The sequence below is a fragment of the Seriola lalandi genome, unplaced genomic scaffold (genome assembly GCF_002814215.2).
Source record: "Seriola lalandi dorsalis isolate HSWRI2012SDOR001 ecotype SW California unplaced genomic scaffold, Sedor1 jcf7180002055008, whole genome shotgun sequence".
In the NCBI taxonomy this organism is placed as follows: domain Eukaryota; kingdom Metazoa; phylum Chordata; class Actinopteri; order Carangiformes; family Carangidae; genus Seriola; species Seriola lalandi.
Window position 1 is genome coordinate 665,581 of NW_019525551.1, and position 18,079 is coordinate 683,659.

General features: G+C 41.9%; 1 protein-coding gene across 2 annotated transcripts; it reads left to right on the top strand.

Moving 5' to 3' along the window:
* The first annotated feature begins 7,058 nt into the window (after positions 1 to 7,058).
* ska1 (spindle and kinetochore associated complex subunit 1) lies at positions 7,059 to 14,666 on the top strand. 2 transcript variants are annotated; one of them, XM_087171536.1, is made up of 7 exons: positions 7,059 to 7,129; positions 7,618 to 7,703; positions 7,794 to 7,909; positions 10,159 to 10,253; positions 10,743 to 10,877; positions 12,293 to 12,470; positions 14,292 to 14,666. In XM_087171536.1, the coding sequence occupies exons 2-7, from the start codon at positions 7,622 to 7,624 to the stop codon at positions 14,337 to 14,339; spliced, it is 654 nt and encodes a 217-aa protein (XP_087027662.1). In that variant the 5' UTR covers positions 7,059 to 7,129; positions 7,618 to 7,621; the 3' UTR covers positions 14,340 to 14,666. The 2 variants fall into 2 exon arrangements, with proteins under 2 accessions (XP_087027662.1, XP_023253122.1); XM_023397354.1 differs by having other exon boundaries at positions 12,293 to 12,462.
* Positions 14,667 to 18,079: the final 3,413 nt, after the last annotated feature.

Sequence of the window (18,079 nt, forward strand, 5' to 3'; positions counted from 1 at the left end):
GAAGATTTCCTCTGTCCCACCAGGTGACATCCAACAGGAATATGATCCTTTCAAACAGCTGATCAGGTCACCCTCCATTAAGATCCATGACTCATGTGTAGATCCTGGACACTGTACAACAATGTCTACAGCTGTGTGTTGATGATGTGATTTTTTTTTTTTACCTGTTTACAAATCCTTCCTCATCTTGTGATGGTGCAATCATTTTTACATGCTTTTTTAGCAGGTAGACCGACTATTGCCATAAAGCTGCTTTATTTCCTGTAGTTGTTGAACCTGAATCTAAAATAAATTGTATGAATTGTCCTATGATGTCAGAGCACATTTATTTTTATTGTTTGGTGAATAGATCGGCTTTTCTCTGTTGCCAAGTAGCTCAGCGTTGCCAAACACTTCATTTCCACACTGATCGGGTTGTTTCGCTTGGTAGGAGATGTTATTTAATCCCTGAGAAACTCCATAACGATCATTATTCACTCGTGGTTGAGTCAGTATCTTTTAAGTAATTGATGGAAACCTTACACAATGTAAGGTTTCCATAACACTGCGATGTAGAATGGCAGCAGCCCTTTAAGATACTTTGTGATTTGGTCTTAGTGAGTTAGGAGTCCTCTCAACTGCATCTAACTTCTCCCACACTTATAGGAGCTACTTTTAGCCTTAAGATGCTTTGTGAATATGGGCCCTGAACAGTTTCCTCCAATCTGACAGTGAGTCCCCTCCATGCTGGCTGGAGAGCAGCTCTCCTGACGTATGTCACCATCCATCAACACAGAGTGTAACATGAGCTCTCATTGATAGTCTCTGCAGTTGTCGTGCTGTACATGGCTGAAATAGCATTTTCCACAAGGCCTGAAACCCAAGCTGCTCTGCAGACACACTCCTCATCTCACATACACAGGAGCAAACGACCAGCTGTATTCTGGTAAACAGCATGGCTGTTTGTCACAGAACATGCACAGCCAGACAATGAACAGGGCTTTTACACACACAAGTAATTTATCCTGTTGCATTCACCACTTTTCTCATTATCAGATCTTTCCTCTCCCCTGTGACCTGTGCAGGGAAATTATAGCAGCTGTTAGCACTGATGCTGTGGTCACATCTCTTTATGAAGCTGTGGATGGTTTCACACTGAAACTACAGGAGTTAACTGCAGTAATAAGGTCAGACAGCTCGCTCTTAGTGTGTAAGGCTATTTAATGAATATTGTTGAGGCTCTGTTGGTACAGCTGAACAAACAGGGGGTCAGAGAGAGGCTGTGGTTGTGGAAAGTTTACAGTAATCTCAGGACCACATGAATTCATTGAGACTGAGACTGACCCAGAGGGAGAATATTAACAGGTACCAGGCCTGAAGTCAGTCAAGGAATAAGCCACTACATGAAAGTTAAGACACAAAGATGATGAGTTTTAAGTTTGGATTTAAATGAGCTTTTCTAGTCTCATCAACCACTCAAAGTGCTTTACAAGCCACAGTCACCCATTCACACACACACACACACACGCACACACACACACACACACACACACACACACACACACACGTTGGTGACTACGTGCCTCAGGTGACCTTCATGACCCCGAGTGAGTGTCACATTTTAGGTCAAATGGAAGAGAAGAGAAAGGTTCATGCTCAGATAACAAGGCATTCCTGGTTCACCACCAACCTCTGGGTTCACATATGGTCTACATGTGGATTCTTCATCTGTGGTGCAGCAAGCAGCAGAAAGATCACATCTGAGCCCCCAACAACTGAAACATGGCTGACAGCTGGAGAAGCAGGTGACTGAGCACATTCTGCAGACCACCACCACCACCTTCAGTCCAACCGTGCTCATGATAATCTCTGTATTGAAATATCTTGATGGAAGTGAATATTTTACTGATACTGTAACCCGAGCCCACAGGTTGGAAACCACTGCACTATCAACATTTTTGTGACTTGTCCGAACATTTCCTCAGTATATTAATAGAAAATATCTGCACAGCATAATGTTTGATTACAATGTTTTTGGTGTAAAGGAAAGTCAGACATTTTCCAGCTCCTCCTGATGGATTCTGAGGTATTCCCAGGCCAGATGGGATATATGAACTCTCCAGTGTGTTCTGGGTCTACCCCAAGCTCTCCTACCAGTTGGACTTGCCTGGAAGACCTCCAATGGAAGCCGCTCAGGAGGATCCTTACGAGAAGCTTGAACCACCTCAACTGGCTCCTTTCAACATCAAGGAGCAGCAGCTCTACTCTGAGCTCCCTTCAGATGTCAGAGGTCCTCACCCTATCTGTAAGGCTGAACCATGACAGCCTGCGGAAGAAACTAATTTCAGCTGCTTGTATCTGTGATCTCATTCTCTCAGTCACTACTCAGAGCTCATGACCACAGGTGAGGGCTGGAATGAAGATTGACTGGTAAATCAAGACCTTTGCCTTCAGACTCAGCTCACTCTTCACCACAATTGAAAATCACAGACAGGATTGGTGACAAGGGACAATCCTGGCGGAGGCCAACACCCACAGGGAATGTGTTTGACCTCCTGCTAAGAATACAGACACAACGCACACTTTGGTAGACGTTGTTTAATTCCTAGTTTTTGTAAAATCAGTTTCACAGTCTTATCCACGAACTCTCTTCCTTTGTCTGAGGATATCCGATCCGGAAGTCCCCACCTGCTTATGACTTCTCTACACAAAAACTTGGCAACCGACTGAGCATCCTTCCGCTTAGTTGGACATGCTTCAGGCCATCGTGAAAACCTGTCCACAACGACGAGCATATATCTCTTACCTTCAACTGCTTTTATCATGTCAACAAAGTCCACAACTAACTCTCGCATAGGACCTCTCGGAGTTGGAATATAACCAGGAGGAACCATCACACCTCTCTGAAAGTTATTTTTCAAACAGATAGTGCACCTGCCTATAACATCGTCAATCTGTTCAAGCAAACATGGTGCCCAAAATCCATACTCCTTTGTGATCTTTCTTTTAACTTCCCCCCTTGCAACATGAGCTAACCCATGTGCTTCCTGAATCATCAAACCCAACAGGTCTGGGGGCGCTATTACCAGCCCCTCATGATTTCTCCAAAGACCAGTAGAATCTTTTGTTGCACCTCGATCTTGCCACAACTGTTTATCCATTGCAGATGCTGTTTCCTGTATCAAAATCACATCCCTGGACGTAATTTTGTCTTCTAAGTCTACTTCATTAGTAACCAAAAGAACTTTACCCAATTTATCTGCACCCGTAACTGCTTTAGCAGTTTCATCAGCCACTTTATTCCCCTGGGTGACTCTTGACACATCCATTCTATGTGCTGCACATTTAGCTATTGCTATTTCTTTAGGCTTCATCATAGCCTGCAACAATTTCATTATCTGAGCGTGATGCTGTATTGGAGAACCGTCTGTTTTCTTAAACCCCCAGCTCCTCCACACTGATCCAAACAAATGACACACATTATGTGAATATGCAGAATCGGTATATATTGTCACTCGCTTACCTTCTGCCAACAAACACGCTTCAGTTAACCCTACAAGTTAAGCAAGTTGTGCAGATGCAGGCTGAGGTACTATTTCAGCCTTCTCTACAACAAATCCCGTTCCTTGAGCTCTTACCACAGCTTAACCAGCGCTCAATTTATCACCTACACAATAACAAGAACCATCTGTCCAATATTCCAAGTCCGCCTCACGCAATGGGAGGGCTTTTAAATCAGATCTAAGCCTTGAGTATTTCTCACCTTCCTTAACACAATCATGCGGTTCACCATCCTCTGGAGCTGGCAAATTCTCTGCTGGATTCACCGTAGCACATCTCACTAGAGTGACATCTTCCTGCTCTAAGAGCCTATGATAGTCTCTAAGTCTAGGCATGGTCAATGTGTATTTGCCATAATTCAAAAGATTTCTGATACTATGATGGGTAAGTATTGTTACTGGATAACCCATAGTGACTGATGATGCCTTATCGTACATCAAAGACACTCCCAACATTGCTCTGTAGCACAGCGGTAATCCCAATTCTACATCTGAATATGTAGTAGAGCAATAAGAAATAGGTTGAGGACTTGTCCCTGTACCTGTTGGCTGACAAAGTACTCCACATGCATATTTACCTCCAGTAGAAGTGGACAAATACAACAAGAAATTCTTAGTGTAATCTGGAAGCGCTAGTGCTGGAGCCTCTTGCAATCTCTGTTTGATCGTTTCAAATGCCAAAAGGCCATCCTGTTCGTGACGCCAAAGTCTGTGGTTTCTTCCGTCGTGATGATGTGAAGATGATGAAGGAATCTCTGCAGACACCAGCTCAGTTGTATATAAAAACTTTATTATAAGAAAGCACAGCATCTTTTAACAAGCATCAAAACTGCCTGTGAGAGGATCCAAATCCAAAAAGGATCTTCCCCTGTTTTTCCCCAAAACCATACAATTTATAGGCTGGGTAACCTCTAGATACATATTCATGACATAGCTGATTCCTAATAACCTATAGTGGCACAGAGCCAACATTTGTGCCCAAACATGGTCATTCTATATATAGAAGTTACAATAAATTACATTTTCTCACATGTGAGACAAGGCTGAGCTGTGAGATCAACAATGGAGGCAGCTCCTGTTACAGATACAAACCTCTGAGGTGGGGACAGAACAATGAGTAACAAGAAGTATTACACCACTTCCTGTTCCTGGTCAAGTCTATTGATTTCTTGTACACAATCTGATTTCTACATTATAATGCTCATTAACAATATGAATCAACAATATCTGCATTTACTGTCATAACGAGGTAAAACTCGATTACCAACCAGGCCCTGGACCAGGGCCCCCCAGGTACCCCAAAGCCCCAGGTTTACACCTCATCATCTGGGTCAACTTAATTTGATTCATCAGAAATTTTTGTTAGAAATTACAACATCAACTATATCAGGTCCTCCATCCTCCATGTTGTGGACCTGGTCTTGTAGTGACCCTGTGTCAAAATCAGCAGCAGTCAGAGTTGACTAAACTAAACTAAATTCATCAATTGTTTTCTCCCCCACACTCAACCCCTAAACCTCTATTTAGATCGATTCTGAATATTTTCACTGCTTTAAGTTGCTGTCAAACAGACCTTTATGACCCAAACAGCTGATCTGCAGCATAATACAGCAAGCGGTGTAAGTGTCCCTATGCGCGGTAATACAGTAGTTCAATGGTTCACAAACTCTAGTTCCAAAGTAAAGATCTGTTTGATGGCAGATAAAGTAAGACTGAATGGAAGACAGAGACTAAAAAACACAATGGAGGCAAGGGTAATAAAATATAGGTGTAACACATAAGAGTGGGGCAGGCAATCAACAAGGAGGGAAACAGGACCAAGACAGGAAGTAAAATGACCACAAGATACACAAGGAACTCTACTTCAAAATAAAACAGGAAATGAAACAAATGTTCAAACACAAAGAATCTAAACGTGCAAACATAAAGTATCCATTAAGGCAAACCATGACAGTATTAGCAAAATGAACTTCAAGTATGAAAAGTACTCATGGTGCAATAAAATTTCCCTGTCAGTGTTTTACTGTTATATATGATGTGTTTGGATCAATATCTGTGCTGCATTAATATGTGTGTTGCATGTTACTGCTGTAGATGTTTAAGGCTGAACTAATTTTGACTTCTTCATATACTGTTGAGTAGTTTAATGTACAGTAGTGCATCATGATCTATAAGATCATCATATGTTTGTATCATCACTGTCCTGTGAGAACCACGTATCTGTAAAAAGTCAACATGAACTCAGACTAACAGTCTGTTTACAGGTTTGTGTCGATGCATTTTCCAGCTGATCCAGGAGGTTTTCAAATAGGTTGTTTAGCTTGACAAGCAGGAGAATTTTCTCACCCTGTAAAGGAATACTCCATCCTTCAGTTTATCACTAACATTCAAAATCTGTACCTCAAATCTGTACAGTACAGGACTTGTGCAAATGTGTAATTATAGTCCACCACTGGAGGCGGATTCTGCCACAGGCCCCAGAGGAGACCTGAGTCAAGCCTGTCACTGCTGGACATAAGTGGGAGAAGTAAAGGAAGATGAAACTGGGTTTAGGTTATTACATTGAGGGAGATAATACAATACATCAGAAGCCAATATTATGTTTTCAGATTTGTTATGTGTATGTGTATTAGAGAAAAAGAAGAAGAAGTGTACTCTTGAGATAATGTAAAATTAAATGTCATCCAAAAAATACTTGTGATGTTGGTCCAAGAAACACATTGTAATGTGCCCTCATCAAAAAAACTGTTTCATCAGTCTGATTAAAGTTGGGTTCAAATTCCAGCTCCACAGTAGAACTGCTGTATTTAGATAGATATTCTAGTCTCAGGTGTGTACATATCTTTACACACAAGGAATTGATGGATTGATGTTAGATTAAGTGTCACCTAAGCAACAGTGATCATATGCGTCTACACCTGGAGTAACAAACATTCACTAACTACCAACTGCCCTTCAGGATGTTTTACAGGACAAGAGGAAGAGACCATCTTAAATGGGTTGGTTGATGCCTGTGGACCAACTAAGACACACTACAGAGTGACGTCACTCTTCATTCACTCTTCAATATCAATGGATAGAAAATAAAATAGAGTTACAATGAAGCACATTCATAGAAGGAAAGACACCATATCAAGATAACAATTTTTCCAGTAGGCATCTGAAAAAATGTCCCCTTACATCTGTCCTTACACCAGAGAAAAAGGAGACAGGATGAGAGAAAGAACATGAAAATGTATACATTTTAATTAAACAACCCCCTTATCTGATATACATTTGAGATGGTTAAATTCACAGAGAGAAAATCTCATAACATTCAGAAGAAGCTCATAATTACCATAGACTGTATATAAAGAGCTTTTCACTCTTCACTGATGAAGAACACGACATTTTGAAAAAGTCAGTCCACCACCGAGAGGGGGCAATCATAACGTGAAGCTCTCTGGATCTTGTCACCCAGAACTGTCTCTGATGTAATTTTGATATTTCCTATAGTCTTTGAAGGGAGCAGTGACACAGCGCGTGCGTAGTGACGTGTGGATGGACATTTGAAATTCAGACCCGGGAAAACAGCGTCGTGAGTCCGAACAGTAAGTTCTCTGCTTAAACCTGTAATAAAGGATTGAGATGCAGCTCTGTTTGTTCGTGAGCCTGACTAAGCTACTACCGTTAAATCTGAACTGACTCATGCTACCTGGACGTTAGCTAGCGTTAGCTTTAGAGAGCTCGCTGTTTTAACTGGCGTTAACTACCCAAACCCAGATAACATCAAGTGTTTCTATATAACTTCTGTTCGCAGTGTCGTGTGTTTTGCTTATCGATCATCGATCACAGAACTTTACCCCGATGTTGTCATAAAGCTTCATCATCTCTCTATTCTCTCGTCGGATCTTCCATTACAACAGTGTTGTGTTGTGCAAATACTGTGTGTGTGTGTGTGTGTGTGTGTGTGTGTGTGTGTGTGTCTGTGTGTGAGTGTGTGTGTCTGTGTGTGAGTGTGTGTGTGAGTTGGTTTGGTCCATGACATTAACCAGGTACCAGGTTCTAATGTGTTTGTGATGAAGTGTCTCTGTTTCAGGAACATGAGTGAGCTGGTGGACATCAGCCTCCACCTGCAGAACAGGATATCATCCCTGCACCGTATACTGGACCTGTCAGCTGCTGGTATGACTCAGTCATTCATGACTGTTTCATTACTGTATGAAGCTTAAGTGGTGTCTATTAATATGGGTCCTTTTTTCTCTTCACATGTAGAGCTGCCTCAGAGTAAGATGAAGAAACTTGGACAGGAGCTCTTTGGTCTGGAGAGACTTCTGGAGCAGTTTGAGAAATATGTTGAACAACAGAGGGAGCAGCTGAAGCAACTAAAGGTAAACTGGAGTTAAACTTGAGGTACAACTAGTGATAAACTGGATGTCAACTGGAGTTCATCTAAAGGCAAACTGGAGTTAAACTGGAGGTAAACTAGTGATAAACTGTAGTTAAACTGGTGTTGAACTGGAATTAAACGGAGACTACATTAAAGAGCCTAGTCTCAGCTTTAATCTGAGCAGGTTTACATCAGAATCTGAACAAGCCCAAATTACAGGGTTCAGAGGTGATTGGCTGCTTAATGTTTCTCGAGCAGCTGTGAGTCATTTCAACGTTAGTTCAACACAAAGAGGTCAGATGTGGTGGTTTCCTTTCAGACTGAGGAGTTGTCTGTTAGTATGTAAGAAGTGACCATACAGCTGAAGAAGAGGATGATGAGGCTCAAAAATCTCTCAAATATCAAAGGTTGTTGGTGAAGAAAAATATTTGTCCTCACAGCAGGTAAAGAATGTTCTTCACGATGTATGCAGACATGTTTCCTTGTCAAAGGTTAAGAGAAAACTTCAAGACCAGAAGATTCAGAGGATCCACCACAAGACGCAGACCCCCGGGTTACCTCGGAAACAGAAAGACAAGGCTGCAGTTCACAGAAAGAAACCATTTAGGTCCTGGAACTAAGGTGATCTGATGAAACAGAAATCAACCTCTATCAAAATGATGGAAATAGGAAAGTGTAGAGAGAAACAGGAACAACTCATGATTCAAAGCCTCCACCTCGTCTGTCAGACTTGGTTCTGGTTCTGTTCTGGCTCCAGTTAAACTGACTATCTGGTGTTTACTGATGATTTCACAGCTGACAGGAGCAGGATGAACTCAGAGGTCTACAGGAGCAGGATGAACTCAGAGGTCTATAGGAGCAGGACGAACGCGAGTCTACAGGAGCAGGATAAATACAGAGGACTAGAGGAGCAGGTTGAATACAGAGGACTAGAGGAGCAGGTTGAATACAGAGGACTAGAGGAGCAGGTTGAATACAGAGGACTAGAGGAGCAGGATAAATACAGAGGACTAGAGGAGCAGGTTGAATACAGAGGACTAGAGGAGCAGGTTGAATACAGAGGACTAGAGGAGCAGGTTGAATACAGAGGACTACAGGAGCAGGATGAACATGGGTCTGTGTTCAGGATGAACGAAGGTCTACAGGAGCAGGACGAACACATGTCTAGAGGAGCAGGATGAACACAGAGGTCTACAGGAGCAGGATGAACATGGGTCTACAGGAGCAGGACCTCATCAGGGTGCTGGGTCTGTACTCTGACAACAGTCTTGTGAATGACGTCACACACGACAGCAGGCTCTGCTCATGGTTGAATGTAAACAATAATGGCAACGATGTGTGAGAACTCCCTCAGTACATAGTACAGTCTAAGACCATCTACCAACAGTTAAATATCCCAACAGCAGATCTTCTCCCTAACTGTGATATGACCGGGGTTGCACCATCTATTGTTCACAAGCACAACCAGTCCTCCAACTTTATTCTTTCCACTTGCTCTGGCGTGTCTGTCCGCTCGTACTGCAGTGAAGCCGGGTAAATCCACATAACGGTCGGGGGGTGTTGTTGTTTAACCAGGTCTCTGTGAAACACATGAGACTACACTCATGATATGCTTGCTGGTTCTTCACAAGTGCCTCCAGTTCATCACACTTGTTAGCCAAGGAGTTGACATTTCCCATGAGGATTGATGGTAGAAAAGGCTTATATGTACATGTACTAGCCTTTAGCTTAGCCCCGGCTCTGCATCCACGGAGCGGCTTCTCCAGCTCAGCTGGTATGGGATGTTTAACTCCATATCTAGTAAACTTTAAAGCCAGGAGTTCTTCCTTTGTGTGCATTATGTTCTCCATCGTCAGACAAGACAACAACATAGAATAAAAAACATCAATCGACAAAAAATTGTGACTGAAACTATTGTGTTAAAGGTCATAAGTATTTGTTGTTTGTCACATGTAGTATACCTTTTGTGCCAGCAGGTAATACCGGCCCTTTTGGTCTGCTTATATTTAAGGCCTGTGGGAAACACTGAACACAGTTTTGTCTATACTGATGTAAACCTCCTCTTTAATATACGATACATTTTAAAACGGAGAGAATTAGTCTTTTAATAATTATATTATTAATATATATATAATCAGTCACAATTACTGTATTTCAAACTGAATGAGGTGAGGCTGAAGAACAAAAACTGTCCAGATACTTTTTATCTGGACTTTATGAAGAAACACAAAACACTTGTTTGTGTTTCAGGAAATTGACCAGTTTTTCCAGAATGATATGAAGGACGTTCAACACATGAAGGACAACATCCCTGCACACATGCCCAGGAAGAAAGGCGCAGGAAGGTGACGCTCCAACTGTCATTCTCTTTACTATTTAATATCAAATCATTAGTTCAGATCCTTCAGACTTAAATTAAAAACAACATATCACATACAGAGACACAGTATAAAACCTGGTCATAGAAGAGGGTCACAAAGCCAGGTTTATGTGTGTTGCTCAAAATCACAATGACGGTGCTGTCAAAGGGTTATTGAGGATCTAAAGACAGAACTCAAAGAACGGGGTTCAGAACAGGAGGAAAACGGGGAGGAGAACAGTAGGAAAACAAGGATAACAGGAGGACAAAGGGATGAAAACGGGGGGGGCAGACAGTAGATGTTGTAGAGAAGAAACAGAGTCAGAGTTATGAGTCACAGTCAGTCTGAAGTAATTCAAACACTCACGTTGACAGTTTGAAGAGAAGGAAACACCTGAGGACAGTTAATCAGAGGATATGAACATTATGGTGCTGATAGAGAACTGTGCTGTATGACACTCCTCTCCTCTCTCAGTGGAAATGAACCTGTGAAGAAGAAGGAAGAAGCAGCAGATGTTCACATCACCCAGACAGAGACCGTCAGAAAGACCAAGACCCATGTCAGAGAGGTGGAGTTCATTACCATGCCAGAGTTTGATGGCATCCCTCAGTAAGTATCCCTCACTGGTATCCTACATGTTCATCTAATGATCTATGAATGAATCTAATGCTGTGAACCAGCAACAGAGCTCATCTCCTAACAAACAGGAAACTGCTCCAGAGGAAGGGAGCTGTTTCTGAAGTTCACAGCTTAGACAGATGAAGTTTGATCAGCTGTGTCTCTCACTCTGTCATGAACATCACAGCAGCATGTGATGTAACACATGTTATTTTAGACATTTTCTTTCTCATGATTATGACTTTTGATCTCAGATCAACATGTGACCAGTTTCACACTGTTGGACCCACATGTGGATATAATGTGCTAAAGAGATGAAATGTTCTATGTATACATACTTACCAGCCGCTTTATTAGGTACACCTTGCTAGTACCGGGTTGGACCCCCTTTTTGCCTTCAGAACTGCTTAATTCTTCATGGCATAGATTCAACAAGGTGCTGGAAAACCGTCCTCAGAGGCTTTGTCCATATTGTTGGCTGCACATCCATGATGCAAATCTCCTGTTCCACCACATCCCAAAGATGCTTTATTGGATTGAGATCTGGTGACTGTGGAGGCTATTTGAGTACAGTGAACTCATTGTCATGTTCAAGAAACCAGTTTGAGATGATTTGAGCTTGTGAAGCTGCGTTATCCTGCTGAAAGTAGCCATCAGAAGATGGGTACACTGTGGTCATAAAGGGATGAACATAGTCAGCAACAATACTCAGGTAGGCTGTGGAATTTAAACTATGCTCAATTGATACTAAGGGGCCGAAAGTGTGCTAAGAAAATATTCCCCACACTATTACACCACCACCAGCCTGAACCGTTGATACAAGGCAGGATGGGTCCATGCTTTCATGTTGTTTGCGCCACATTCTGACCCTACCATCTGAATGTCGCAGCAGAAATCGAGACTCATGAGACCAGGCAACATTTTTCCAATCTTCTTTTGTCCAGTGTTGGTGAGCCTGTGTGAATTGTTATCTCAGTTTCATGTTCTTAGCCGACAGGAGTGGCACCCAGTGTGATCTTCTGCTGCTGTAGCCCATCTGCTTCAAAGTTCGACATGTTGTTCATTCAGAGATGCTCTTCTGCCAACGTCGGTTGTAATGAGTGGTTGTGTGAGTTACTGTTGCTCGAACCAGTCTGACCATTCTCCTCTGACCACTGGGATCAACAAGGCATTTTCTCCCAGATAACTGCACCATCAATGATGCCACGTTCAAAGTCACTTAAATCACCTTTTTGTTGAGCTGCTGCCATGTGATTGGCCTATTAGATAGTTGCGTTAACGAGAAGTTAAACAGCTGTACTTAATAAAGTGGCCGGTGAGTGTGTGTGTGTGTATGTACACACATATAATGTATATATAGAGAGAGAGTATTATACTGTATATATAAATGTTTGTGTCTCTCTCAGGTACATGAAAGGACGTGTATCATATGACCAGCTCAATGCTGCTGTGCAGAGCATCAACACAGCTGTAACAGCCAAGTATAAGATCCTCCATCAGTCTCTGAAGACTCTGCACAATCATGCTCGAAAGCTGCATCAGCGCTTCAAGGAGCAGGAGACCAAACACACTAAAGGTACACAGGTACAGCCATGTCACTGTGTGTGACTGATGGGTCTGAAAAGTGAGATGAGACAGTACATGTGATCAGGTTCAGACCTGAATCTGACGGGACTGTGATCTGATACTATACACCAATACACCAGTGAGATTATTTATTACCATTATCATGTTGTGAATTTAATGTAAACTTTATTCATTCATTCCTTCAGTCATGACTTTCAGCAGCAGAGAAAACTCCACACTGCAGCTTCATAGAACATGAGAAAATTGGCTTGGAAATGGGGCTTGTGCATGTGCGTCCAATTTCTCAATGAGTGAGATTTATAATGCTGAACCATGCGATCGCACGGCTTTATAATTCTGATGGAAAGAATGGTTTTGTATGCACAAAACCAGAAGGATACATAGAGTTTTAGTCATGAATCTCAGTTTTATGCATCTGGACCCTGAAGTGTATCTGACCTGGTCTGACAAGATCACATCCGGTCAGACCAGGTCATATCAGGTCAGTGTCCTGGAGAAGACTAGCTGACAGCAGTGTTTTCCACGCATAGACTTTACTTGGGTGCAGCGCCCTGTATGTTAATGGCTGCCAATGTATATTTGGCAACCATTTTTTTAAAATTTCTTTTTTTTATCCATCCGACAGAAAGACACCTTCCTAATCTCCCCTCCCTCTACCCCTCCTGTTCGTTCTGCTATCGCGAGAAAGGTCTACTGACGATCGCACATGCTCTGCAGAGAAACACACAGGGAGAGAGAGAGAAACATATGTTAGTAGACGTGGCTATTTTACAAGCACAGACCAGGTAAAGCACCTCCCCGCCAATTCCAATCCGGTCCCTACACACTCCCAGTCAGAGATAGAGTGTAACACCATTTGGAGTCACACTCCCAGCTGTGGAGGGTCTCTTCATTAAGGGGGAGGGTATAAATACAACAGTAAGCTTTGGGATGCCCTCACCTTTCTCCAGAAACAGGAAATCGATTGTTACCCAAAATAATGTGTGATTAAATCAATATTTATCTAAAAGATAATCATATAGACAGCATTAACAGAGGTGTAGGTCTGTGGGCAATGACATGGCCCTCAACACATTCATGTCATAGTTAGCTTGTGAGAGGAAAGTTATGAGTTGAGTTTAAAAAAAAAAAATTCACTCCCATGCTTCTTTGGACGCATTTTGTTTTTACTGAACATGTTTAAGGTTATAATTAGATTTAGACAGCAGTTTAATTTTCAAATATCAAATCAAACAAATAAACACACCCCATTTTTTTTGGGATACACATTGCCATGTTCATTCCAAAATACAGTGTAACATCTAATTTTGTCATGTGTGCATGAAAATAGTCTATAAAATGTCTGTTTGAGGTCATTTATGACTTGTCCTTTGGAAATAAAAACACGGAACTCACATTAGTAGGTATATGGCATTTCATCCATCCCAGACTCAAAGCAGCGCTGCACTTGTCTAGGAGTGTGGTTAGTAAGTTTGCATCGATGCAGACTGGATGTTGGGGGGCTTTGTAGCCCACTCCCACTTAAAGGTGTAATGTGTAAGATCGTTCTACTTGCTCCACCTCCATAGGGGGCAGCATTTCACCTCGTGGCCCCTGTCCAGTTTATCATGTTGTTGTTTGTGAAGTTAATAGAAATAAATAAATCAAAATATTGTGTTAAATGTAACACTTATTTGTTGTTTGTCACATGTAGTAGACCCTTTGTGCCAGCAGGTAATACCGGCCCTTTTCGTAGTATATTTCATACCCAGGGGAAACACTGGACAGTCAAAATACAGAATGACTGGACCGTGGTGCCTCTCCTGTGTTGTCTTGCAGGTCAGTACTTCGTGGTGGAGGATGACATTCGGGAGTTCACTCAGATGAAGGTGGACAAACGGTTTCAGGGGATCCTGAACATGCTGCGACACTGTCAGCGTCTGAAGGAGCTACGGGGGGGAGGCCTCACCCGCTATGTGTTGTTATGAACAAACAAGAGTCAGTCAGATGGATTAGGCTGTCGTCAGGGGTTTCTTTGTTGCCTGGTTGATTCTTGTCATGGTGGTGTTTTATGTCTGCTCTGTCAGACCGTCAGATTAGTTCTGTTATATATATTATTATAACACAGTGACAGTGTGACATTGTAGAACTTCTGTTTGTGCCACAGTTACTGTTTATTTTTCTGATGATGAAATAAAAAACAGCTTTAACATGGCTATTATCATTGTTTATGTGTGTTTGCTGCAGGAGTTTTACTTCTCATCACTTCAGTCAACAGAAAACATCAAGTCCTCAGAGGTGCTGAGATTCTCATACAGCTGTTACACTTATCAGTCGTCTTGGTTCATGAAGTTGGTTTAGATCAGTCTGATTTATTTTATCAGACACTGTCAGATTGTTATTGTTGTATTTAGGTTTTCCTGTATGTTTTAATAGTGTTCACCTCATTTAACAGGACACACCTGAACCACCACTGGTGCAGCCTGAGGTTTTAGATAATTAGTTAAACTAGAAAATTCCTGAAGGAATTTTGAATGTGCCTGCTGCTTGGTGCGTATCCATCACACACGTTTCAATCTCTACAGAGGACGTTACTTTGAGTTTCATTCATGTTGTAAAGATTTATCCTAACTCTGACCTTAGCCACTACAGGTATCCTTCTCAAACCTTTTGAAGCTGTCACAACTGGCCAAAATAGCCTCACACTGATGGTTTCAAACCCAAATTTGTCCCCACAACCATAGCAAGACATGTATACACATATATACATGCCCTTATAGAAGTTGATCTGCAATAAAGCTATACCACTGTGTCACATATAGACTATAGCTTCTAAGATCGAACATTTATGACCTACCTTACCTACCTAAGGTTTATTCAAAACGTGGAGATGGTGTTTGTGTTTCCGTCTATACAGTGTGTGTTGAGACTCTTACTTTTTTGATATTCACCTTCAAAATAAGATGGTGTTTGTCTGTCGATGCGTGTGTGAATTGTGTGTGGCAGTAGAGCTGTCTACCATAGAGCCTCCAAAAAGCTTGTGTTACCAGGTTGAGACACTTATACAGTTAATATCCATATGTTGGTGATGAAGTTATGCAAATACAGTGTTGATTTACCTTAGAGTTGCTCTCATACCTGAGTTTAAAGGCTAAGAGTTAATCAGTCTAATTAGCCAAACAGAGTCAGCTTTCAGGGCTGCACGGTGGTGCAGTGGTTAGCGCTGTCGCCTCACAGCAAGAAGGTTCCGGGTTCGAGTCCCGGCTTGGCCGTGGGATCTTTCTGTGTGGGATTTGCATGTTCTCCCCGTGCCAGTGTGGGTTCTCTCCTCCCACAGTCCAAAGACATGCGAAATGGGCTAATAGGCTAGGCTAATTGGATACTCTAAATTGACCATAGGTGTGGCTGTGAGTGTGAATGGTTGTCTGTCTCTATGTGTTTGCCCTACAATGGACTGGCGTACCCCGCCTCTCGCCCGAAAAGATGCTGGGATAGGCTCCAGCCCCCCCGCGACCCTACTAGAGGATAAGCGGTAGAAAATGAATGAATGAGTCAGCTTTCCCCATTTCTGCCCAGTAAGTGTCAGTAGCACCTGCTGAGACACTGGATGCTATAGCGACTGTGGCCACCAGGGGGCACACACAATCCCCTCTGTCTCTCTAGGTAGACAACAGCTTTTAAGATGAAATGTGTTTGAAAATTGGATCACACAAGGAAAACTAAGTCCTATTGAAAAGATAACCTCACCACAGCTGCCCAAAGGCTTCATGGAAACTCCCCTCAACTCTGTTGAGGGCAAGAGCTTCAGAGCTAAGTTTAACATGGCCGTCTATGGGAGCTTTGGACAGCCCTCTGTGCACTTTGGGGGGATTTCCTCAAAAACCGTGAAAGATATCAGAATGAGACCAAAACTGGGTGATACAGGACAAAAAGCATCTCTACATTTTTGATATAAAAATAGTCAATGAAGGTTGGAAACTGGGATTTAAAAAGGGTTTTTCTGACTTTTTCTGAGGAAAATTTTCAGGGATGGCAGTTAGAGTGCGCAGTTAGCTCCCGTTAGCGAGTGTAGCTGTGCCTAGAGCAGTTGCTAAAAGGAGCAGAGAGCTCTGAGTGCCATAGCAGAACTAGTGTAAATTTAAATGTAGAGCAGGTAGTTAGACACTGTGATGAGGAAAACTGTCACAATCCGCCTCTGCTCCTACCTGAGCTCTCTGGTGTTTTTCCACTCACCCCGCCTCTGTCTCACTCTCCACTCTGCCACACCACCTCATCAGCCTCAAACTATATCCAGTTGTCTGCTGCATTTGGGTCCATAATATAGCCATTTCAAAAACAGCAACTGACTCAGCATGTCAACACATGAACAGCTTCACTAGTATTAGTGAAAAGACATCAGTAGAAGTAAATCACTGTGTAAAAATGTTCTCAGATAAAAGAACGAAGTAAGTCAGTCAAAATGTCTAATAATGTTACTGTGTTACATTTGAAAATGGGGAGGGAGGGGTAAAACATGTTATAGGGTGATAATACTAATATATGATAAAACTATAAAATTAAAGAACATCGTTATGTTACCAGATGTATCAGTTCCCAGGTGAGAACAGCAACAAAATCAACCAATTAATTGTAGTTAGGCACTTTGGAGCCTGAGCATACACCTGATAATTACTAATATACTCGGTTGACAGTTGTTGATTCAATTGATCCCTGCGGAGGATGTAGTGTATATTACATTATACAGAGATGTTTCTGTTATTTAGCCTACCATCAGTGATAAAAGTGTGGGGGTTGCGGTCCAATTGAGTCCAATTAGCCTCAGCCAATAAGAATCAGCTTTGTCCTTTTGTCCAGTCTGAACTGTAATCTCTCTCTATGGGCACTAATTTGTAAACAGCTTTCTGCCTGTTTGTGTGTCTGTGTCTGTGAAATCAAAGAGTCCCCTAACAAGCCATGTCGAACACCTGTGTCTAGCTGGAAGTCCTGACACAGAGCTGAGTGAGATTTTGGCTCGCCAAGCGTCTCAAACAACTGCTATCTTTGAAAAGAACTGTAACTCCTATCAGAACCATGACTGGAACTAGTTACGCCCCGAAAATTTGAATACGGAAGATGAATAAGATGCATAAGTAGGCAGAATAACAATATATGGTGTATAATGGTTTCTTTTAAAGCAGGAGCCCCCACCCCCATCTGCCAACCCACATCCACTGTCACTGACATGCATGTGGACACTGAGTGTACCTTTTGTAAGCCAACATAAAGATAATGTGTGCAATGTATAAAGGTTATGGGTCACCCCCAAAACGAAAAACCAATCAAAAATGTCTGTTTTTTTGCATTTGCATTTGCTTTCATCATTATTTTTGTTTGAAACCAAAAAACAAATTCACATGGTCTTATTTTTTATTCTATGCCAAAAACTAAATCACGTGGTCTATTAATTTTTTGTTCCCAAACAAAAAGCGGTAAAACTAAATTAAGAAAAAGGTCCAATTTTGTTTGTTGCTAATACATTTTTTCATTTCTTACTTGGCACTGACAGAAGCTGGGTGGAAAGACAGGAAAAGGAACTGAAGCATAAAAAATTCTAAATAAAAGCCAAGAGGACATAAAGGTGTAACATT

What these genes read in the sequence shown, in the direction of transcription:
- ska1 (XM_023397354.1), top strand. Translation starts at nt 7,622, where the DNA reads ATGAGTGAGCTGGTGGACATCAGCCTCCACCTGCAGAACAGGATATCA. An exon ending in GAGTTTGATGGCATCCCTCA is followed by an intron (nt 10,878 to 12,292) that starts GTAAGTATCCCT and finishes TGTCTCTCTCAG; the next exon opens with GTACATGAAAGGACGTGTAT. An exon ending in GGAGACCAAACACACTAAAG is followed by an intron (nt 12,463 to 14,291) that starts GTACACAGGTAC and finishes GTTGTCTTGCAG; the next exon opens with GTCAGTACTTCGTGGTGGAG.